Here is a 25395-nt window from a genome sequence, read left to right as displayed (position 1 = left end):
GAGTGTTGTCAACAGGTCAAGGGAGGGGATCCTCCCCTTCTATTCAGCCCTGGTGAGGCCACATCTGGAATATTGTGTGCAGTTCTGAGCCCCCTAGTCCATTTCACCCTGAATTTGGCACTTTTGCACAAAACTTAAATGGCAGCAGCAGCGGTTTTGGAGCTTTAACAAGTGTGGCTGGTAAGGGTTACTCAGAGTAACCCTTACAGTAGTATTGATTGCTATATTTCATCAGTGGGATAACATGTCAATAAAAATAATTTTAAAGAAGTGTGAGGTGTGAGAAGATTTTATTCTTGCATTTAATGTTCACTTTTACTGTGTCGATACACTTAGTCTGCAATGAATTTTTTTTTCAGTCTAAAATGCATCTCAGGTGACCTGCATGTTCCTGTGTCTTTTGGCTCATACTAATGGTCAGAAGTCACTTGCTTATTCTTGCATACCAGACATACAGGTCATCTGCACTGCCAAGACTATTTCTTCTGCTCTTTATCTATATATGTTACACCACATGTAGAGTATTTACAAGCTTAACTTTTGTTAAGCTTAATTATGACACAAAAATACATTTTATTAACACTGATTTGAAAGGTAATATAGTTATGACATTTACTAATTAAAATACACTGACATTTGCAGGGGAGTGAAAAGAAAAACAAATATTTTTTTCCTTAACTTTAATTTCCTTAAACCCCCTCTTTTTTTTCCCAGTGGCTTGTCTAAGTGCCAGTCAGTCAAAAATTATTTTCAAAGAAAACTTAAAACTAATACAGGATGAACCATGTTGTAGATTCTCAATAGGTAAACTTAGGTAATCTCCCAAAATACAGTAATTTACCTGTATTTCCCTAGCAAATTTATTCATTTGGCTGGGACTGTTTCGGAGGCTTCCTGGAGAGTTCCCTGTGGGATTGTGCTCTGCCTTGCCTAAGTAATTGTTGTGCAGGATCTGCATTGCTTTGTGGTGCTTGGTGATCAGGAAATCCTCATCAGGGTTTGGTCYATACCTGATTCCTTTTGGTGTGGTTGAAACTGACCAGTCAGAGTAGACAACGTATCAAATTGTACCTATTTCTCCTTGAGAAAATGATCTAAAAGTAATTCTTAAAAAAGGAAATAGCTTTTGTAGGAAACAGTTTTTATGATAAATTTAGCATGTTTGAAATGTTTGAAAACTAATTCCCATCATTGAGTTTCATAGGTAGATAAAGAAGAGAGATTTAAAAGATAAGATTTCAACATGCCACTTGTTTTCAAGGTTTTAGATTTTTTTTAAAATTTAACGATAATGTTGTATTTCATTTCAGTGAGGATTAAGAGAGTTGCTCCATAATGGTTATAATCCTTTGTGTTCAACATGTTTGGAGTATTGTACAAATATTAACTAATCTGCACTTCTGTGAGGTAGATGGGCAGAGAGGTTGTGTTGTTCAAGGTCAGTATTTCAGTCAATATTGGATCCAGGATTAAAGCTATCCTTAGTCTAGTAAAGAGCATGATTTTCTGTTTCTCACTCTGATGTCTTTTCTTTCCTTGATCTTACAGCTTCATCAATTTCTGCTGCAGACAAGCACACCATTCTAATACAGCTCTAAAACTAAACGGAAAGAAGAGTTTTGCTGATAAAGAATAAAAGATGATTCATACCTCTGTAATAATTATTTCTTACAGAATTTTAGTTTTGAGCCATCTTGCTTTTGTTTAATTATTTTTGAAGAGTTTTTTTTGTTAACCTTTAAACAAGAAATTCATCTTGTGTTATAAAGGAAAGCAAGAAAGAAGATCTCTTTCAGTTTTTATTACAGTAGAAGTATGAATTACACCTGGGCTAGTACTTRGATTATACATCTGACCTGTGCTGATAAATAAGGACATGTAAAAGGAGAAAGTCATGCAGTACTTGAATGTTGTCCTGCTTTCCAGAAAATAGACTTCAAGTGAGGGTGCATTTTGATAGATTGACAGACTTAGCAGTTGTAASCTGAGTATCTTTGTTCTTCTTCTGGAGGAAAAAGTGTGCATTTGGACTTGAAAGTTTGTTCCATCAGTAGCTGACATCAGATTTTTAGTATAGTGGATTTGGTGAGACTGAGAGCAGAAGCAGGCCATGCTTTGTAAGTGTATTTTTATTRCTATATTAAATATTAATTAAAGATGGCAGTCTCGATGTAGCATTTCAGACAGAACTTAGACATAGAAAGTGCTTATGTTATCAGTTCCCGGGTAGGAGTTTTGCTCATCAATCTCTTTGGCCTTTAGCAACAACTAGACAACAAAGCAGGTGTGCCSTGTTCTCCATCAGCAGTCTTGAATCAGACGTCCAGCAAGTCATCTCCAAACCTCTCAAGTGGTGACTTAAGATGATTTTTGTCTTGCCTTTTCTTAATTAAGAACTATTTTTCAATCTGGATCCTGTTCTTTCTACTTAATTGAAATTTACCTCACAACATGCAACATTCTTTGATCCTTTCCTCAAAGGCCCAAGTCTTTAACTTTACCAGATTTTGGCTGCTTCTTGGCCCTGTTTGTCACACTGTTACTGTTTTATTGGCTGTTCTTCCTTGACTTTCAGAACACTCTTCTTTTTGCTCTTGAAGACACTCTTTAGTCTTGTCACTAGTTGGATGTCAGTATTTTCTCCTCTTTTTGGGGAAGTGAGGCAGGTCTATCAGGTTCTTAAATTTTGGGGGGTTGACTACGCAGAGGATGGCAACTCTCAATTTTGCCTTTCTGTTCTTAGTTTTTCTCACTTAGGTTTGTTTTTCAGCTTCCCTGTCTGACATCCTTGTCTTTTCAGCTTTAATTTAGCATGAACCAAAATACTTTCCAACCATTTCTGTCCTTTTCCCATTTTTAGAAAGGAGAAAAATATCTACTATAATCTTTTCTTTTGTCTGTCTCCACCCAAAATCTGCGTACTCTCTCTTCTTTGCTCCCTACCTGCTCCCAGCCTTACCTTGCTGCCCAGCTATGATACAGCTTTTTTGTATGTGTCTTCCTACATCCTTTTTTTCTGTAATCTCCTTTGCACTGTCCTTCTGACAAAGTTCTCCTCAAGTCTTCAAAACAGTACAAAACTACACAGTAAACTACATTTTTTTTTTCCACCAATGGTAAATTGACTGTGTCAACACCCTRTTGAATCCCTCTTTGGCCTTCCCCTTTTCAGCTGTATCTGGTTTGTCACCTGTCCTCTTCAGACAACTCTTAGGTTTATTCTGTCATTCATTATCCTATGTTGTCTGTCACTAACATTCTGTTTTTCTTGCTTTAGGGATCTTAATCTCASTGTGCTATTAGCTTGAAGAAGCTTTTTGCAAGGGTTTTTCCCTCACTGTCCTAACCACCTTCCGAGCCTGCATGATCATTGCCTCTTTATTAAATCTCTTCTGTTCTCCTTGTCAAAATCCATTCTCCTCGATGTATGCAATAAATTAGCTAAAAACGCAATTTATGGGTTTTTTTTGCAATTTTTAAGTAAGCTGGCTAACCTTTTTGTTTTATCATGCCATGTGCTTTCCCAGTCACAGCAATATTGTTTCTTGTGTTTAAGTGGCAGTTAGAAATCCATGCCCTGTTGTGCTCCTTTCAGGTATGTCTATTTTGAAGGGCCAAATGTACCTTTGGTTGTGTGTGTTAGTTTTTTCAGCGTCTTTCATCTTGGGTGTAAGTTCTGTGTAGTACAGAGGTAAAGATTCTCTGCTCTGTGGAAGCCATCCGTCTAAATTAGAATAGCGAGGGGGTAGCTTTGTACTGCTGTTGCCCATATGTGTTGGTTGTGTACCTAAAAATAGGAAGGGTTAATGCTATTTTTTTTTTCAAACTGTCAGTAGATCATTTTCACAAGGGATGGAGTTTTTTGATGGTTTAAGGGAATGACAAATTTTGCTCAAGGTTCTCTTGTTTTATTATCGTAAGATTTATGGCACTGCCAACCCCTTTATTTGGACAGATCCCAGATCTGCCATCTCTCATTCACTTGGAGTGCAGAGCTTCTCTAGTTTTCCAGCTTTTACTCCAAAGGTGGAAAAAACAGCTTTGAACTATTTTTTTGAAGGATTAGTTTATTCAGGCCTTACTCTGAAATTATAAAGTAAGGAATGGAGACACTGCCCATGCCAGGATATGGTTTTCAGTTTTAGCATATTTTTACTAAATGTAACCAGCTGACTTCCTGCCCCRTCAAATTCTCTTCGTCTGCCTCAGTTCCCTGCCTTTGTAGACTTAGAGCTGTTACCTTTTGGCCCAGATCCACCCATCCTGACACTAAAATGAAGAGCGGACCGAAGGAAAAGTTCCAGGAACAGTTTATCCTTTGCTCATCGATACCGATTCTCCAGTGCTGTTCTTTTCTGGTGSTGCCGAATCCAGATGTCTTTTCCCAGCCACTCTGAGCCGCGCTGAGCAGTCTCTGCAGCTCCTTTTCTCKGCTTATGTGAACAGCTTTGCTAGGTGGCTGCATGGGGAGAAATGATACCCATCCACTGTGCTCCCTCTGCAGCCACATACTCTGTACCCACTGTGACTGGTGCTCGTACCACCTTTTTGCCCTGTTTATTTTGTGGCAGGTACCTAATTAGGTGTGTTATGTACTAGTTCTCAGCAGCTGTGTCACTGAATCACTGATTCCATACATGGAGGAAAGAATAGATGCAATTTCACAACAATTTTATCATGACCACATAAGAGGAGGTGTAATTTTTAACCTGTATAGYGGGTTTGGAAGGGCTATAACTTGTAGCAGGGGACAAAGTCTGGGCAAATGACTCGCATTGTCCTTACAAAATAAGATTGTAAGCTACAGCACTTATATGGCTGTTGCTTCAACTCCTAGTGTTTTGTGTAGCTTTAGGGCACTGAATTTCTGCTTGCCCAGCCATTTCATAGGTTAGGTTCATATCCTAATTTTCTTCTAGCTGAAAGTTATGCATGTCTTTTTGCTGGATTCCTGCTTTGCACATGTCCCTTGTAGCCTAGCACAAGAGAAATAACATCCTAATAGGAACTTCTCTAAATGCATGTTCATATTTCTCCTCTTCTGATCCTCTCCTCTCTGCCATTACCTGCCTCCCACCAATTCAATTAGTGTTTACTGAACAAAAGCCAATATTCCAACATATCCTCAAATTCAGAATGAGATTTTTCTAGCCATGTTTGCAATTAAGGAGCAAAACAACAGAGTTTAGTACCTAAAAAAAGAAAAAAGGAGGAAAAAGAAAAGCTTTTTCATATTCAACACATTCCATCAATTGTATTAGGTATAAATAGGTCTACAAAAACAGAACATATATAAGAAAATATTTYATGTCCTGTTAATTGGAAGGCAGACAAACATAAAAATTCTTGGCTAGTTGAATGAATTAAAATCCTGAGCTTTAAATTATATAAACTCATTTTTAACATTGTTTCTTCAAATTTTATGTGGAAAAAATAAATACCTTTCTTCAACATGCAGATACAGGAGAAGCTGTAAAATATAAGAAATGGAAAGATTTGTGAAACATGACAGAGAACCTTGCAGACAGACAATTAGACACTAATAATTTACCAATTAAACATTGGTTGGGAAATGTATAAACTTCTGCCTTAAGTCTTCTTACTTCTTTACCTTAAGTAAAGTTTTGCAGARGTAGATTTTTGTGGTCAGACTGAGATACTGGGAGAGGCAGCAATGAGGAATTTGGATAAATTTGCATTGTTTTACTAGACCCCAAATTAAATATTTCCTTTTTATTGCTGTTCTGGGAATTGATCCTGTTTGTAACCTTTAGAAATTGAATTAAAATTTAAAAAACAAAAATGAAGAGATAAATATTTCTGTTCTTACAAATTATTGTCAGAAAGTATCTGCTAACTTTTGCACGTATTTGTACACTCTGGAGCTGACTCGTGGCCTTCCCCGGTTTGCCTGGGCTTCTGGCTCGTTCTAACCATGAAGTCCTGCCCAGCAGACCGTTTTGATGGCTAGGTGAAGCAGATGAATTGTATCCATCCTGATAAGAGGCCAAGGGTTATTCTGAACCGTAGAAACTGTTCTACGTTCTTTAGCTGCAGGAGTGCTTCCGCTGCAGGTYTTGTGGAAGGTGATTTGGCAGAGCAAATAGAGAGGCTGTCCGTGGTGTGCATGTGCTCTTCTTCCTGAAAGAAAATAGGGACACCTTTTAGCAAAGGAGCYGCCAGCCTGTCGGGTGCCCCCAAATATACTCAAGGAGAAAGATTTTGGTTTTCGTTCCTCATGTATTTGTTTATTCCATCAGTCTCTCCTTCATAGCGTTTCTTAGCTTTTTTTTTTTTTAGCTTTTTTTTTTTCTCCACCTCATTTAGGGCTCTCTAATTTTCATTTCAACTTTTTGACAGTAGAAATGGGCTATCTCACTTTTCTGACGCATCTACGTTTTTCAGATAAATGAAAAGGTAGTTTTCAGATTTAAACAGCTGGATTGCCTTTTTGTTTAACCGGAATAAGCATCCGTGGTGCTCTAGGGAATGGAGAATGATCTCAAATARGCCTAGTTGTTTTTTGTTGTTTATCTGTTTCCTTTTGCATCTGTCTTAGTATTTATTGCTACCATCTGCATTTCATTTCAGGTTGTCTAATGTCTTATTCTGCGTGTTTTGTGCCTATTGTCTTTACACAGCCTTGGGCTGTAATATCACCATTTGCCTACAAGAGATCCATTTCTATCTGTAACAAAATGAATTGCATTCATCTGTGTAATTCATTTCTAATGAATGCCTTGCTCCTCATTAAACAGTGATTTACCTTTGTTTCCTTTTTCTACACTGTCAACACTAACCATTTTGAGGTCCTGCGGAGAGATGCTAATTTGAGAAAGTATAAGTCAATGCAACTAAGCACTCACAAATGGCATCCTCATTGGCCCTTTCAAAAATATTCATGGGACATTTCTTGGATTACAGTTTGCAGGTGGATAAAAGACTCAAAATGTTTTCTTATTCATAAGCTTTCAGTGTACAAATACAACACTTCAGAATTTAAATGCTTCTCTCCTTGTGAGTGTCTTGAGCGTGTAGCCAGGCTTGTGTATCAGTTCAGACACTGTGTGCTGTGCTAGAGTTTTCAAGATGAGATGCATGTTTGGGGAGTCTTAGTTCTCTTTCCTGTGATCCTTTTCAGGAATATTTAGAATCTTTCAAATGTTGCAACATAATGCTTTTGAATTTCTTATTTTGGACATTCTTTTGACATATTTCAGAATCTCTCAGCCTGAAGAAACTTTTTACTCGATTTCCCTCCACTCCCCTACCCGCCYCCCCACCTACACACACTTACACACGCTTTGATTCCGAGATCACTACGACCATTTATTGGTTTTGTGCATCTGAAGGCCAGGGATTCRGATCATTAATGAATCACATACAGGTAGCATAGGAATTCTGGTACTGATCCGGTCTCTGTGTAGCTTTTCTCTAATGCCTCTTCAGTGTGTCCTGCAGCATCCCCTTTTCCAGCCTTGCCCTTTGCAGAACACCCAGGTCTGCCATGTGTGCAAATAGAGCTGCGCTGCTGACAGCTGATGGTTAGAGCGAAGCACGAATGACAAAACTCACTTCCACTTTAAACCAAAGCAGAATTTGAAGTGCAACAACAGACTGTGAATATGAAAATAGAGTTGGTAAACATAAAGTAATTTTTTTTTCTTTAGGACGTTGTCTGATTTACAGCATCTCTCTTATTTTAGTCATAGTARTAGCTACTCATTGACACATTTGATCATTCTCACATAAATTTATCTTGGCTTTTTAGGATATTTACTCATATTTATGGCCAGATTGATACCCTTTTGAAACTCTAGACTTGTCAGTGGRTATCAGCTGAGTTACATGGATTAATTTGATCCATAGTATTATGAATGGATTGGAGCATGGGAGTTTTTTGTTTGTTTTTTTGTTCTTTTTTTTTAAACTGGTCTTGCCTAAATCATGTAGCATTTGGAAGTAAGAACACTGCTTAATATAACAATTTTATTTTTAATATACATTTTAGAAGACAAAACTGACCTTGAGAACAGTGTGATGCAGAAGAAAATTAAAATCCCCAAACTCTCTCTCAATCACGTAGAAGAAGCTGGGGAGGTTACAGATTATGGGGAAGAAGATGTGGAGCTTAGACACAGTAAGGTACTGAAGTCTTTTTTTTCCTTTTTTTCTGTTCTTTTTTTTTCTTTTTTTCTTTTTTCTTTTTTTTTTTCTTTTTTTTGGAAGTGCTTGGGGCATATACAGCTGTTATAGCCTAAGAAGTCCAGGCCTGCTTTTGATCCCCCATAAACATTCTTTGATGTAATTGGGTCAAATTGGGGAGATGGATGGAGGGGGATGGGGTGAGGGCCAGAGTTTACAGATGAGCCTTTCAGAAACCTCGATTCATGTGTGCATGAACATACTTCTTGTTATCCTCTTGCCACACGTTAATTGTCATTGGGGATTTTGGGATCCATGCAGCTTCCCCGGGGCCCGGAATGCTTTAAAAGTCACCAGTTACTTGAATGTTGAGCAGCTCTTCTCAGGGGCACGTGTGACCTGTTGCGCTCTGCTTGTTGAAAGGAGATTTCCCTAACAGAACAGCGGGCAAGAAAACAAACTGACAAGGCTGCAGCCCTCCAGTGTAACTGCCAGTTGCCTTTTTAGGTCCAGATGCCAAAAACCCACTATGTAAATGTATTTATTTTTTTGGTATCAGACRATTTCTTTAAAACTCTGCCAACCTTCAGAATAAAATACTGCTCTGTGGCTTCATGTGTTTCGCAGCTGCAGGAGTGATACCAGTAAATTTCTTTATGGTGGGCCAGCATTTTTTAGAGCATGCGTGGAGCAGGCCTAACATCAAATAATCTCATTTTCTGCCACATTACTCACGGATACTGTGGTATGGGAATAGATAGTGTCAGCTTCTTGTCTCTAACCTACGAGCTACATTTGCTTTCTTGCAGTTGCTTGGAAGTTCAAATGCTTTTTCCATATTTGGCTAATAAAACCTAGAGACCTTTACCCATACTGTTACATTTTAATATTGCCATGTAGGCCTCATAAAAGAGGTATGCTTTTATTTATGTAGGACTTGGATTTTGTGCAGAAGACCAAAGGTGAATTCCTGCTGAAAGTTAACGGCAGCTAAAGCCTCTGCAATGCAGTACTAATACAGAAGGAATCAGTTGATCAGGGAAAWGAGGCTACATGATAAATTCTGTCTCCAACTTTTATGTTCCCAATTCCCTCTTTTGCAGATAGTGTTAGCTCAGCCACTTGCATCAGGCATGTGGGTGAATGTACTAGAAGTGTAGTCAGAGAAGGTTTAGTGTCCCAAAATGTGGGAAGGGCAAGCCCTCTGTTCTTGAAACAGCTTTGTATTGTATCCTCCTTTCATCTCTGGTGTAATTACAAACATAACGTATAATTGATTCTTTCTTTTACTTAATGTAAAATCCCAGTGTTGTAGGAAATCAGAACGTTAGGGCTAAGCTTCAAAGAAGCAGATCCTGAGCCACGCTTTTTTTTTTTTCTTTTAAAATTTTTAAAGACATAAATTATCTTTGTGCATAGAATTAAGTGACTTACAACACAGTCCTTGCAAGTCTTTGACGATAGGGAAAGCAAGGCCACTAGCTGCTTCAGAAGTGTGTATGTGCACTTAGCTAAATTATGCGTGCATAATAGTTATGGTGTAGGTTTCCATAAGAATCTGTTAGGCAAAACATTTTTGCAGGCAGTTTGTCTTGCTTTTTTGTAAGAATAGTTCTTAACCATTCACAAATCTGTAGAATTTTTATTTGTGTTATGTGCTGCTCTTCTAATTTGCCTTTCTTTTTTGTTTATTGTAACACGCAGAGACAAGATGGGAGGAAACAAAACGAAGGAACACACAAAAGTATTGAAGCAGTTGTTGCTCGCCTTGAAAAACAAAATGGGATGAGTCTCAGTAATACTTCCAGCCCCGAGGAAGCTTTTATGGAGACTTCGGAAGGCATGAACAACATGGACGATGCTGTAGTTCCTCGGGTTCTGTATGAAGAATTGCTGAGGAGTTACCAACAGCAGCAAGAAGAAATGAGGCACATTCAGCAGGAGCTCGAGCGAACGCGGAGGCAGCTTGTGCAACAGGCAAAGAAGCTAAAGGAGTACGGGGCGCTCGTGTCAGAAATGAAAGAGCTCAGAGACTTGAACAGGAGGCTGCAGGATGTACTGCTTCTAAGACTAGGTAGTGGTAAGTGCTGGACTTAAATGGGACGAGTTTTAATGAATCTTGGAAGTGTGATCAGTAGTAATGGAAAAGTTTTTTGAATAGCAGTGGTTGTACGACTGGACATAGAATGTTAAAAGGGTTTTCTGCTACGGCTGTACAATATGTGTTGAATTTGTATAATGTGTACTTCTGGGTTTTTCTTTAATGATAGCAAGAGGTCTTTGTGCTGATATGGTGGAATCAGGTTCCATTTTAAACAGCTGTATTTTAAAGGGCCTCTGAATTTCTAGAATATGCTGGAAAAGATAATAAAGTTTCGTCTGCATAATACACCAATATGTTCCGGTTTAAAAAAACATAAAAGGCAGCAAACTGAATATTTGGGGCAAAACAATTTTGTTCCTTTCAGTCATTTTTTTTAATTATTATTGTTATATTACTGACACTGTGTTACCTTACATTTTCTGCCCTCTCTCCTTTCTAGTAGCTCACTGGAACACGATATACTTCAGAACTTTTTGGCATTGGCTTTCAGCAGCCAGGCTATTTGAAAAAGAATGGATTGTTAAAGCATAAAGRAAAAGCATTTTTTGATTAGTGTCCCTTTATATAAACACTTGTTACAAAATACAACTTTATGTTACTTGGATTTAAATTTTAAGTATCTTGAGTCAACTGCTCTTTTGTTTTGGTTTATAACATTTATTTAACCATTATGTTGGAATAAATGGGAAAAAAAAGACAATAAAAAGCTCATCCTTCTCATTGAAGATGATACCCTTTGGAATACCTTCAAATATGTTACTAATTTATATTTATTTGCCATTAGAATGTGTGTTGAAGGCGATTTGCTTGGTGATTGAAACTTGTTTGAATTTTGTGCATCCCGACTTTAGCATGCCGTTCCTTACGTCTGCCTTTGTGTATCTGGGAATTTAATTTTTGCATGTGCGTTGGGCATTGGCCCTTCCACTTGGCTTGGAGGAATGCCTGCAGTCTGCATGTCCATTGGGTTCCCTTCCCCTGCAGAGCCGAGTCTGAGCAAGCATGTGCCTGAGCTGTCGCATGCGTTCGCCTGGGCCTGCAAGGTCGGAGCCAGCTTTTCAAAGTAGCCTCTGAGAGGTTTAACCCGGATGTTTTACTGTGAATGAATGCTGCTCATTGCTACGCTGTGCATAATGAAAATGTCGTTACTTGTTAGAAGCATTAGAGCTAGCTTTTTAATAAAATTAAATAGGCGAGGTTTCCACAATCTAAAAAACATGGTGTGGTTGGCAGTAGATTCCACTGAGCTTTCTAAAATTTTCCTTGGATGGAAAGCTATTTCTTCATCTGCAAGTGGTTAGCTGGAATTTATGTGAATGGAGCACCAGCCAGATGTTTGTAGGCAGTGGGGCTGAACACTGTAAAATACCAGTTTAGTTGGTAGACTTGACAGCTGTCTYGGTGGTGAGACCAGCAGTGAAATGAAAACGGCCTCTGAATGCTCCCCCTTCTCTGCCTTGAAGGAATTTTTCTTTGAATTGAGACTTAGGAGAATTCGGAAAGGAAAAAACACAGCCTTTGAAAAATGCTGAATCTTKTCTCTGACTGTTGGACTTGATTTTCCATTGTATCAATCTGGCACCTGTTTTTCAACTGGCAATAAGTCTGGATTACATCGAGACAAGATGTTTTTTCCTCAAATTTGAGCACATATCYGGGCAAACACCAAGTCCAAGGAACTCCCCAAAATATCCCTTGTTATTATTGCTCCTAACATTAGAACGATGCAGAGGTAGGTTCTTTTTATTTCTTATTAGTAGAGAAACAGCCAGCTTCTGGAAAGATCAACGTAAAATTTATGAATGACTAGATATGGGAGATAGCTGCAGCAAATTACGAGTTAGAGATTCTCATGATAGTGTGCAAAAAAGTAGTTCTTATAATCAAGAGACAGATGTGTAAAGACTTCTTTGGTCTCCATCCCCTTCTAGCTTTAGAAATGAGGTGTACGTGGGTATTGGAACAGTATGTGCAAATTGTTCAGAAAATAGGTTATATGCTGAATGTATGTGCAGTTGTTGTGGTGATCTGTGAAACCCGGAGTTTCAAATGCCATGTAACGTAGGCCGTACTCCCAGCAGGCTGGACTTAATGCAAACTAATTGCATTTTGGGTTCACCTTAGAGGCTTTGGGTTTCTTCGCATGAGGTGACAGCTGTTTTGTGCTGATGAATCGCAGCTGTGGCGAGTGCGTGCCTGTTGCTGCCTTCAACTGGCAGATCAAATAGAGCTGCCTCTCGAGCCAGCATTCAGCCAAGTATTCAGCCTCCTAATTTCCCATCAATATGGTGATTTCCGTGACAAGTTAGGAGCCCGTGTATCTTTACTGTAGACCYGGGTCTTCACCTCTGTTACTAAAGCTTAAGCCTCTCCTGTGAGGGAGTAGTGAGGTTTGCAGCCTTTCATGCAGTGACAGTGAATTGCAGATTGTTTTTTAAAAAGCCTTGAAGTGGAAGGAGTGAAGAGAAAGTAGGGAACTTAGTACTGATTCACTGTGAAATTTTGAGGGTTTTTTCTATGATTTTGATGTGCGGTTGCCCAACAGATCGGTGTTTGAAGGAGAGAAGCTGTTGCCCATAGCTCTAGGGAGCAGAGCAGAGGGGAGAAAAATCACTGTCCTGGAGCTCACCTGTCACCTCAGCTCCCCAAAAAATATACATGGCCCCAAGGCTTCTTTCCCCATCCCTCCTGGACCCTCGGGAAACCCCAGGGTCTTAGGCCTTGGCAGCTTTTCTCTATGTTGATACACCAGACAAGGCACTAGTTTGATCTCGTTTTATTTWTGGCAAATGATCTGGAGGATTAAATCACTCTTCCAAGCCAATTTTTAAATATGCTTTGGATTACAAAATATAAAAATTGGGTTTCTTGTAATTAGTTGTTTCCAGAAAAAAAAAAAAAGCCATGCAGTTCAAGTTTAATAATCTTTATTTTAGCTTCTTGATGAAAAGCATCTAAGAATTCTGTTAACAATGAGCATGGGAAATACCATATATAAAATAATGTTTACCAGATTCCTATTGTTTTCATTCAAATTCTAGTAGATAATGTGGAAAAAACAACTTACTGTTTAGAAAAGTGTACTGGCCCATTTATTTACTTTTTTTTTCTTTGTTTATTTGCTACTTTTTTAAGCAGAGAGTAGTCTGTGATGCATTTTGAAGAGAAAGAGGTAATAAAGGGAAGCCTTCTACTTTATGCTGCATTTGAAGTTGCTGGCCTCTAAAAATTAAGAAAACGTTGCTGAACAGAAGGAAAAATATTTGTAATTGAAACATTTCTTCCCTTTTGCATTCTTAAGAATTATCTTTAATTTTCGTGTGATCCTTCTGTAATAAATCCTACCCTTGTTAAGCTGTTAGGTGGTTACATYTCTATACCCCTGGCCATTCATCATCTTTAAAATAAGGAGAGCCCAAGAGCTGCAGAGAGAGGACTTTAAAAGCTTGGGGCATAGTAAATTAGACACACGCTTCCCATCATTAGCAAAGCAGTGATGGAGGCTGCATGTCTGATTCACGTGTTGGGCTGAAAATGCAGTCATTACAAGGTGRTAAAAGCAGATGTGAAGACTGCCCAGGTAGAGGTAGCTTTCTGTTCAGGAAAAAGAAAAATCAGTAGGCTTTTGGRGTATGAGAGAAGACATTTCAAGGCTTTTTGTTGGTGGCTTCTCAGCAGTAGAACATGAATTAAAATAGAGATCTTTCTGGCCTGTTAGAGCTATGGTTATTGTGAACTTTAATCAGCTATTTTTCTTTTGGGAATTCTGGAATCCAAATTGCAGCTGTGTCAATACATTACTATAAACAAACTATGAAAGATTTCTAAGTAGAGAGTAGTAAAAATATTTAAACTGAAATACACTTTKCCTTTTAGGAAGAAGTAATTGTACTTAGAGATCTTCCTCAAATTGTCTCAGACTGCAAGATGCTTTCGTTTGAAGAAAACTCAGAATAGCACTTTGCTTAAGAGTGTGTTCTTATAATAACAGCTCAGAGTTCATTTTTGCATCCTAAATTTACGCTGGCAGTTACCTTACATGTCTTCATGTTGACGTTTGCCAACCCAAAGAGTTTAAATGATTGAACTGATCGAGGTTTTTACCTCCATCTGCATCTCATTGCAGTGTCAAGTTTGAAGTTTAATCTATTTTCGCCTTACCGTTCCTATATGTTGATAGTACTTGTTAAGATAACTATGATACTATAATGTAAATGCTGGTTTTCTGTGTTTTCTCTCTTTGTGCCATGTTTGCTCTTAAGGAATTGTCTATGGCACTGCAGTATAGGGTTGTCTGAGTTTGCTAAAGAGCTTCCAGTTCTTGTTGAGTGTCTCAAGTAACAGTCTGATAAGCACACCTAGCTAGCTAGGGAGGTGCAGAATGAGCTATAACTAAATGTCATCACTGATAATGAAAGAAACATTGCTACTATTTTATCTGTAAATGAAGCTGCACAGTGCAAGAGGAAGGGATTCTTTGGTTGTTCCATGARCAGGAAACATTTAAGGTATGTAACTCAAGACACACGAGTTCTGATGCCACAGGTTGACTTGYGGCATTAGGTCAAGTCAGGGCTTGGTCTGAGTGTCTGAACACTGAGGTGGGACCATCCGTGGTGGTGAAACGATTCCTGAATTACCTTGCCATTTATTGACGATGTCAAGGTTGAACTCTAGAGTACTGCAGCACTCTCAGCACCAACCTGGCACACTGTAGTTCTTGCAAGTAGGTGAGTTGCCCTTATAGCTCCTGGAGCCGCGTGATTAGTGCTGGGCCCAGGGCCTAAGCTCCCCACTTTTGCTCGCTTAACAAACTGCCATCCCCACCTGGAGCTTCAGAGACTATTGGAGCTTACTGGGAGCTTAGAGACATGTTCAGAAAGRGGTGACTATAGGCTTGGGACCTTTGACTCCTCCTAGACTAGGTCTAACTATTAAAATTAGTCATGAAATGCAGTCCACAGATTATTTTATTTTACTCTTCTACATTTTTAGGAACACTATAAATTTTGTCTGGAAGAGAAAAGCCGATGACTGACAAAATAATCATGTTCCTTTAGAGCCTCAAACATATGCTTAATTGTATTCTATTGTTTAAGCTATGCTTTTTTTTTTTTTTTTTTTGGATCACATTAAAATAAAAATCAGTATGGTGGATGGATTGGACAATCAAAATCCTAATGTATGTTTGGTTTTTTTTCACTTTGGATATGCTTTCTGTGCATGATACTTTAGCATAAGTAGCTTATGCCTGTTTTCTTTATAGCATTTCTGCCTATCGTCAATATTTTTAATATGTCCATTACACTTAAAGACATTTTACAATGATTTTATCTAATTAAATAGGTAATTTTATGATTACCCCAGTAAATTATATAGTTTTATAAGTARCTATGTAGTAATTCTTATTTGAAGAATTACTATTGTTGCTTCTGGTTTATAAAGACAATGTGGCTATAGCATAATTTCCTTAATGTGCATTGAAGCAGTCTTACCCATATCTGTAATTGTCCATATGAATGAAGAAGAAAATTGAACAAATTAAAATGAAGCATGTTAAAATGTTTACAAAACCAAATTACTGATCCAGCTTTTATTTATTGATGTTCAAAGGTAGGATTTTGGGTTGAACCCTTTCTGACTTTAAAATGAACATGACTAATGTGCTATTTTATGCTAACCACGGGTGATGAAGTGATTTATTTCATGTTCTCTGGGATAGCAGACAGCTCTTTTTTCTTAACTGTCTAGGACCTGCCATTGAGCTTGAAAAAGTAAAACCAGAATCAATTGAGCCCGAACCTGAGGTACAGAAGACCTTCAGTGAGGAAGCAAATACATCAACGTATTATCCTGCCCCTGTTCCAGTAATGGACAAGTATATTCTCGAGAATGGAAAGGTACTTTAAATTAAATATAGCATGAATTAGTTTGTAAATGTTCTTCAGGTGATTTTTTTACAGAATTTTCATGAACTCGGGGTTATTGCAAGGTTAGTTGCCTATAGCAAACTCAGCGTTCATTAAGTTATGTTCTTACATTGAGAAAAATGATGGAAGTGMACAAATACAAACAGCATTGTAAATTATCTGTAGTGATGACAGTGCTGTKCCAGACAACAAATATAGCTAGTAAATATGAATGCACTAGCACATTCATGGTGTCTTAAATTGGTGACGTACTTAAACCACTGAATATATACCTAAGTCAGTAAAGTTCCATTAGTCTGTTTGACAGAAATATATCTAAATAAAATAGCTTTAATATTTTCAGTGTGCTCTACACCTGTTGCAGAGAAACCTTCACACTTTGGTTGTTTTTGAGTCTAGTGGGTAATTCTGAACTCTGGAATGAAAACAGGCTCCCCTGGATTTGGTGGGAAAGTTGCCATTGAGTTGAATAGAAATGGTGTTACTTTCTGGATGCTTTTATGGACTTGTTGAAATACCATCCAGCTGCAGTTTATCAACGCCTGTCTAACAGTTTTTGAGACTCCAACATGTTTAACATACTGTCTACTCATCCACTCAGGCCTGCTTTTATGGCTATTCCTATTATCATTAAATTAAACATAGTATTTCTTTTATAAAAAACCTATGTCCTTCAGAGTTGCCTGTGCAGATCTTGAGTGTCAGGCTATWCATGCATTCAGTACCACAATCAGAGAACCTTTTAGGAGAAAATTTCCATTTCAGTCCTGACATACCGCAGAATTAGTGATGGAGTAGCATAAAATACTACATTTTCATATCTATGTTACAATACTAAGTACACAAATGTCTGTGTATTGAAGATAAATTTTGACATAATTATTGTGCAGACAAAATGTATGCGACAAATAGTATTATTTGGGCAATCTGACAGGTATTTGGTTCAGGTAGCTTTTCTTGCCTAGTACATTTAACATACTTCCTTTACTTTTTATGTATTTTATTGTCAATGAAAACTTACTATGTTTGCAGTAGGTGGGATAGGGCACCTCCTTAAATATTTGTGTGTAGCTTTTTCCACACCTTTATTTCTTCTGCCATTACTGCCAGCTTCTTTTTGTTTGTATTACAGAAGTTTTCTCTGTCTTGACAGATATCAAAATCACTTTAACTTTCTTTTTGTAATGTAGGTTTGTTTCTACATTTGCCTRTTTTAGGGGCTTTCAGCCATCTCAAGGTGTATCTCATTTATTTTCCTTTTCATTAATCCTATATTGATGTACATTKCTACATAGTGGTTTAGAAACCTTATACTTTGAATTTGATGTTAGTAGGATTCTCTCCCATCAGAAAGATCTCTCTCCTGTAGAGATGGAATGGAATTACTGAAAAAGAATGGCATTAATTTCAAAAAAAAAAAAAAAAAAAACACTTCTAACATATGTTTAAATGTATTGCATGTGTTAGTACAGTTACAGCGGTGAGCATTGCTTTGAATTTGCTCCTATTTTTGTTGCATTATGCTTGAAGGTTAATCCTGCAGCTGCTGAAATAAAGTTCCTGTGGTTTTCATCAAGCCAAAGACCTGTCCCATCCAGCAAGAAAGAAAGTACTTCCAAATCTGGAGTACAGTAGACTTCCAATAGCCTTGGGAGTACTAGGAAGCAGTACCAACAGATYAGTAAACTGAGACATGGGAAGATAAAGTTCCTTGTCCTAGGAGTGCTAGAAATAGAAAAGAAACATAAGATTGCAGTTGCTGTGGCTGTCTGTCATGGAGCTGCTGTTACCTTAGGTGTTTCATGTCAATGATGACTTGATTTTAATAAATGAAGCATGTTCAAAGACTAGATGGTCTGTTTGAAGCATGAACGTTAATTTTTTTTCTGCTGTAACCTGTTGTTTTAAAGGAACTTCAAGTGAGGCTCTGTAGCTTAAGAGTCTAAGTGATCTTCATCAAAGACAAGCCCTAATCTTGACAAAGGGAATCAGATTTTTGATTAAATGGAACAATCTCTAGTATTAATTGAATGCAGAAGTCCAAAATGTAGCATGTCACAAAGCTTCTAATCTTAGTTACTTTCTACATAACTGTTATGCTCATTTGTAGAGGTGACTTTTCCAAGATCAGAACAGAAATAACTGAGATAAAATCCTGCAAGGTGATTTTTTTTCTGAGCACAGACTGCTCACTCACACAAGAAATTGCCTTTCAAAATACGYTGAGAGCACCAAAAGTGTGCAAATTCTTAAAGCAGTTATGAAGAGGCTCAACAATAGAGACAGAATAAAAAGGCTGCTCATGTTGTGCTCATTGCTAGTTCCATTTCTGTCTGTTATGAAACTGAGATACCATGTGGACTTGTGAAAAGCCTCTTAGAACCTTCTTGGTGTAGAAATTTCTGCAGAAGCGGCAATTGCTTTGTTCTTATATTTTGAGGAAGTTGGTTTTCATTCATTTTTATGAGGTAGCTGATAGCCAGACCATTCATACTTCTGTATTTCAGTTTCTAAATAACTACTTTTTGAAGTATGCTGTCATAATTTAAAAAAAAAAAAAAAAAAACTTCAGGCTATATCTCAATAATAATTAAGTAAACTTTTCATTTAAAGGAAAATGGAAGTTTGGTTAAATAAAGGCAGTAAAAATATAGGTTTATAAATTTTTTACAATAGCTTTCTCCAATTTTCAGTGAACTTAATGGGAATTATGTTGTACCGCTCAGATCCTTATGGGTAGCAAATACAGTTTGAAGTTATTTTACATGAAATGTGTAGAAAAACAAAACACTAAGAGCCAAACAGCTAAGCCAAGTAAATTCTCCAGTATACCTTTGTCATAGCTTTTTTTTTTAAATAATAAGTAACATTTTACTAATAGTGGAAAAAGAAAAACAACTCTAATCAGATTTTGTGAAACCTGAATTTTGGATACATGAATCCAGTTTATACGTTTGTTTGGTTGATTTGGTCTTCTTTTAAAGAATTATCTGAAAATAAATCCTATCTGGACCTTTTCCAGTGCACTGAAGTCTTACCTGTGGTTAGAATAGCTAGATTGTGCATTATCCTCTGGCTTTTTGCTGCGTTTCCCAGTGTCTGTTGTGCCAAACTTACTGCCCTGATGGAATAACTCTGTCCAGCGTTGTCTGAATAGTGGAAAGCTTGTAGCGTTGCAGCAGTGTTGTTGCCTTCCCACATCTGGGTAGACTTCACACTACGCAAACTTCCCAATGGAATTTGAGTTTTATAGAACTTCCAAACTCTCTTGGTTTTTGCTGATATTGGAGCTCTCAAAATGTCTTCCATCCTTCTAGATAATTTAAAGCATCAGGATGAATTTTGCCAACCGGTATAGAATTTGACTTAGGCAGCATTTCCCTCACTGTCCCCCTCTGAACATGCTTTGGGTAGCTGAGTCTATTTCAGCCAAAAGGAGGCCTTCGTATTAAAGAGAGTATTTTCTCTCCTATTCCTAAATTAGGTTGGCACAACTGCTTGGTTTGTATGCTGTGCATAGCTATTTATTACTTTGTGTATTTACTGTTTCTTTCTTCTATTTCTCTTCCTGACCATAGCCTCTCTGGAGATATTATATTGGAGAATGGAGAGGGAAAAAAATGTAGAGAGTAAGAAGAATTGAGAACAAAAGAAGCAGGAACTGTGTAATATATGAGGTTGACTTGAACTCCCTGAACCACAGAGTTGGAGGAGATTCAGAAATAGGCAAAATGAATTTGTTCAACCCTAATTACTGTTATTATAGTACCTAATACTAATGTTCCTATAGCACTTGGATACTGTCGTGTGCTGTATACCATAGATAAGTTGTTATTATTACTACCTTCTAGGTCCATCTTGGCAGTGGAATTTGGGTAGATGAGGAGAAATGGCACCAGCTGCAAGTAACACAAGGAGATTCAAAGTATACAAAAAATCTAGCGGTTATGATTTGGGGAACAGATGTTCTCAAGAACAGAAGTGTCACAGGAGTTGCAACCAAAAAAAAGAAAGATGCCGTTCCCAAGCCACCTCTCTCACCTCACAAATTAAGCATTGTCAGAGGTAGGTTATTTGAAAACTTTTCCTTCCTGCTTTGGAGTTTAACCATTAATCATAGAGTTGAAAGATGCTTCTTTTCAGCTCATATAAAAATAACTAATTAAAAAGTGTAATTAAAGTTGCTATTGCATCTTTGAAGTGCATACATATCCATGAAAAAAGATTAAAAGACACATTGCAATAGCTGGACACAGTGCAAGCCTTCACAGGTGGAGAGTTGTACCTTGATTTCAGTAAGATTCAAGAAGATCATCATTTTAAACCACCTGCAGGACAGGACTTTGAGTCTGGAGAGCAGGACATTATCCTGGAATTACTTTTGTAAGATAATGATTTAACTGCATACACTGCCTTTTTACAAGCCTGAAAGTAATCTTAGCACATTCTTTTATCCAGAATGTAACCAACTCTCGTGTGAGGCACAGAGACCATTACAGCACCAACTTTAAAAATACATCTATATTTGCAAAAGAGAGAAATATTAGTAGCTAAAGTGGAGRAAATGTGATTAGTAGAAAAGGTGGTTTGAATAGGAAGTGCAAATTGCTGAYCTATCTGACAGAAAATATGCAACACTTTCAGTTACTTGCACTTTGTAGTACTTGGGGAGAGCAAGCAGGCCCTATCCTTTATCTGAAATGAATGGTGATATCAGTCCCTTTGTATCATTGTGCTTGTGTTTTACATTCAGTTCTGTCTCTTTTGGTATTTCAGGCTTCTTTTTAAGTCAAAACTGAGTCAGTTCCTCATGGAATACACATCAATTAGATTTGTAGGTTCTGTGTTCAGCCTAAATTCCAGTCGGGCTGAAAGAAGTCTCCTTCTTAAAGTTTCTTCTGCAATTTCAGTGAGCTTCATTATTCTATATTTCCTGTTCTTAGTTGCCCTGTGCTCTAAACTATGAACTCTTGTAATCTGCCTTGAAAGCAGGAAATATGATTCCTTCTTATGTGTGTATGTGTGTGTTGGGTGGGGAGAAAGTGATCTTCTTACTACTGCTTACTTCTTACAGAGTAAGAAAAGTAGAAGATTTTTTTTTTTTTTCATTTAACTAATCTGCTTCAAAAATAAACTTGGAAGCACATGCTGTTCCATACTGCTTTTCTAGTTCTGACTGGGACTTTTTGGCACAATCCTAACACCAGTAGTCAAGTAAGGACATCCTTGCTGCCCTGTAAGGATTGTAGTCTGGGGCTGGGGCAGTCCCCTCAGCTCCTAAGACAAGAGGGAGCTGGCTACCCCAAGTACRGCTTGCACACTTGCAGGCAGTCACAAAAAGCACCTTTACTGGCCCATTGCAACCGTCTTTCTCAGTCTCCTGTTGGAGGCTTTTGCTCCTCAACATTGCTGTTGGAGTTGCTTCTAGGAGAGTTTCCTCTTGGACTTCAGTCAGACCCAGCCTGCTTAAATCTTTTGAATGATAGTTTTCTTCAAACTTATCCTGTTTTGACTAGAGTGAGCTTGGGAGTGGTTTCCATCAGGTACATGGTAAGAAGTCCTCCCTTTTTCCTCTTCCTTGAATTGCATTCGTCAGCATTTACCTTCATTTGCTTTTTTTTTTCTTTTTTTCTTCCTGTTCCACTCCTGCTTTTCTATGTTTCTCTTTCAAGCGTTTCTTTTACCCAAGGCATAGAGGTAGGTAGGTGTTTAGCAGCAACAGGAGGGCAGCGGAAGGACTTCCTAGATCAGCAGTACTGGGTAGCACATAACCACCCTTGTGTCATTTGGCACTGTGTTACCTTGTACTGTGACACTTGCACGTCTGCTAACAGGTCTTGCCCCATTTCGCCAGCAGTGTTTTCTGAAGCTTTGGAAGTGATGCTTGACAAGTCATCCAATTACAGAGACSTGGAGACACAAAACAAAGTAGCAAATGGTGAAATGCTAGGAAGTTAGTTTCTTTGGCCAGAATCTTGAATCAGGCGTCACATCAAGAAATAAAGGTCCATTCTAGTTTTTACAGTCCGCTTAAAGCTTTGCTCCCCTCAGAAATAGGAAAGGGTATCCAAGGTGGAACCTCCGAATCCCTCGTTGAAGTCCCTGAACCAACACCCTCGTGTCACCTACTGAGTTGCTGCATCTGTAGCCCCTCACAGAAATGAAAGATAAGGGGGCGAAAGAAACATCATGTATCTGTCTGGATCACCATGACTTTTAGACGCACAGATGATGTATAAGTTCTATCAAGTGATTTCTTCTCTGGAATAAGATAGTAACACAGCCTRCATCTTACGGGAAGCTTAGCTCCCTAGGTTTATATGATACAAACTTTATGGAGTATTCCTGAGATTGCTGTAGTAAAAATTTATGCCCTAAAACCACACTGTGTCTCTTCAGGTTCTCATTGACATGTGTCTTCCTMGGGATCATATTTCAAATCATAGTTTACTGATGATTTGCATTCCAGCTATCAGGCTGCATGTTGATTGATTTTATTTTATATTCAGTATATTTTGCAATATAAAATTCACATTTTTCAAGATGTTCTCATTTTTCTGTGGACATGGACTAACTTATTTAAATTTTTGAATGTCAGTGTTAGCTTTTAATGTGTCTGATTTCTCTAGCCTCTTAAAAAATCCCTATTGTGTAGTATATTATAAAGAAGTTATAAAAAGTATGATGTATGAGCACTGTTATAAACYTTCTTAATGCAAAATAACCTTTTATAAAACTTTGGAGAGGCTTCAAAATGAACTACAAAGCATACATAGTACTTAACTTTCATAACTTTTTAATACGATGCATTAGAAATGTTATAAACCATGTTAATTAAGTGATAATCTCTAAGGCTTTCTCTATATGAAGCAATAAATGGCTACTGGAATAGATTACTAGGCAAAGCAGAAAAGAATTTGTTTAATCAATCTTGGGAGCTGTTTATTACTAGTAGTCTATGCAACAAAATGCATTCTCCTGGTTATGGAAAAAAAAGAAAAAAAAGAAAAAAAAACCTTGCCTGTGTCTAATGCCTAGGGAGCTGGATGTGTTGCCCCATCTCTGCTTTCACTAACGTGTGCTGGATCCTGCCAGATGCAGAGCTACCAACTGTGGGGAGCAGGGTTTTCCCTCCTTGTACTCACTGCTTTGTCGATACTGGTTCATTGCTTTTGATACTCCATTCAGTTCTCCAAAGCATGTTGTGCAAACCCACGAGATCAGTCTCGCCCCAAATACTCTTATAATGCAAGCAAAGTACAAAGACCAGGGGTGGGACATGCGATAAAGATGCAGACACTGTAATGTACGTTATGCAATTTTATATCTTTTTATTAAATTAATGTTTTCTCCTAACACCACTTATTTGTTGTCTTGAAGGTAGGATGAAAAGAGTGACTCATAGGGAATGTTAGATAACAACAGTTCTAGTGAGACCCTRCACCTGGAGGAAGATTCTTAAATCTGTGGAGATAAGGACAAATAGAAGATTTAGGCAGACAAGACTGGCACTGTTAAAAGGCTGGATTTAGCCTTGTTTCTGTATAGAAAGCCTGTTCATGTAGTCTCAGCAAAACTGAGAGTTTGTCATATCAAAAATTCAAACCTGGTGAAAAATCTTGCTTCTAACAAAGATAGTTCATGAGTCAGTGAAAGCTTCCTTTGTGCTGCAACAAATATACACAGTGCTTATTGCTGTCTGCTGGGTCGTGAGGCCAACAGAGGGTTACGGTCTTTTTCTAAAAATAATCCTAATAGCTTTTTCTTTCTTTTTTTTTTTTTCTCCCCAGAATGTTTGTATGATAGAATAGCACAAGAAACTGTGGATGAAACTGAAATTGCACAGAGACTCTCCAAAGTCAACAAGTACATCTGTGAAAAAATCATGGATATCAATAAATCATGTAAAAATGAAGAAAGGAGGGAAAGTGCAAAGTACAATTTGCAATAAATTTTGGATTTTTCATAAAGTCTTAGTGTTTTACTTAAGCGTTGTTTTTTGATTTGCGTGCTGATTTTTGCTGATGGGAGAATCTGGCTTTAAGGGTGACTCTCAGTCTGTTTTTTTTGTTTTGTGATAAGCCTTTCTATAGTGTAAGCTGATTTTAAATGATATAAGATCGATTATAAGTCCACTCACGGTGAAACAGAGTGGATTTTTCCAAGTTTTTTCCAATGAGTTGCAGTATGTTACCTGCAGTTTTGTATATAGGTTGTATTTCTGCAAACACCAACCCTTTTTACCTACGTCTTGTTTTATTGGAGTTAGTTCAACTGGGCTGTAGTAAACATCTGCTTAGAAAGATCTGTACAAAATCTACTTTGATATTGAAAAGGGTTTTATTGTATTTTACAAAGTGTCTTTCTGAACTGAAATTTTAATCATTTGTTTTTATAAAACTTTGTTTCAATCTCTTACAATATATTTGGTCAAAAACCCACAAACAGTGCTGCCTTTTCACTTATTATCTTGGATAACTTGATTGCCATTAGTGTCATACTTGAAACTAAAAAAAAAACCCACAAACCTAAAGCTATAACTTGTAAGACCATGATAATTTATATATAAGAAAAGAAAAAAATATCTAAAAGATTTATTTTKGGGCACAAAGGCACCTTTCAGATTTTTGTTTCTGCTCCAAAGCTGTTTGGTTTGGCTRTATTGTAGTTCTTGAAACACTGCATTCTTAGTGTTATTTGCATTTTCAAAACATATAAAGATTGCCGTTGTAAGCAAATTATGTGTAATATACAACTTAATACCAATTCCTCTGAACCCATGGGTTAACAGTGGGTGTTTTTAGCACAAATTTAGCTTAGAAGAACATCATTTTCTCTGTTGAGTTTGGACTTGTGGTTTGTTTGATGCAGAGACATACGGAATAATTAGTTTTGGGTCTGGTTACACCTTTTTCTGATGGAATGAAAATAACCTTATGCCTTGTTTTGTGAAGGATTTTGAGAATAAGGCTTGAAGAGAGAACTTGGGACCGATGAATTAAAAGAAAAAGAATAATATCTGATCAATCTCRAAGATTTGTTATATTGATAATCTCAGTTAAATTTCCATTTATTTTACATGCACAGGTGTGGTTATCTGCGTTTTGGATCATCTCTTCTAGAGTACCATTATTTATTCCATTTCTGCTGCTGAAATCCTGCTTGCTGCACTTGGAGAAATTTAAAATKTCTTATCATCGTCCTTTACCATTGGTG

The 25395-nt window shown here is 37.6% G+C and overlaps 1 protein-coding gene across 4 annotated transcripts in view; it reads left to right on the top strand.

The window, feature by feature from the left end:
* BEND5 (BEN domain containing 5) overlaps positions 1 to 24993 on the top strand; it is a 30987-nt gene extending 5994 nt beyond the window's left edge. For 2 of the 4 annotated variants that reach the window (XM_026033950.1, XM_026033966.1), the window contains exons 2-6: positions 8012 to 8145; positions 9850 to 10225; positions 16001 to 16149; positions 20031 to 20244; positions 23970 to 24993. In XM_026033950.1, the coding sequence (XP_025889735.1) occupies positions 8012 to 8145; positions 9850 to 10225; positions 16001 to 16149; positions 20031 to 20244; positions 23970 to 24130 (1034 nt within the window). In that variant the 3' untranslated portion in view covers positions 24131 to 24993. The remainder of the gene's footprint in view (positions 1 to 8011; positions 8146 to 9849; positions 10226 to 16000; positions 16150 to 20030; positions 20245 to 23969) is intronic. The other 2 variants (XM_026033956.1, XM_026033975.1) reach the window with 2 other exon arrangements.
* The last annotated feature ends 402 nt before the right edge of the window (positions 24994 to 25395 follow it).

The sequence above is a fragment of the Nothoprocta perdicaria genome, unplaced genomic scaffold (genome assembly GCF_003342845.1).
Source record: "Nothoprocta perdicaria isolate Ctin4 unplaced genomic scaffold, notPer1 scaffold_0, whole genome shotgun sequence".
In the NCBI taxonomy this organism is placed as follows: domain Eukaryota; kingdom Metazoa; phylum Chordata; class Aves; order Tinamiformes; family Tinamidae; genus Nothoprocta; species Nothoprocta perdicaria.
The sequence above is the reverse complement of the archived record's forward strand: the minus strand, read 5'-3'. Positions and strand labels throughout refer to the sequence as shown.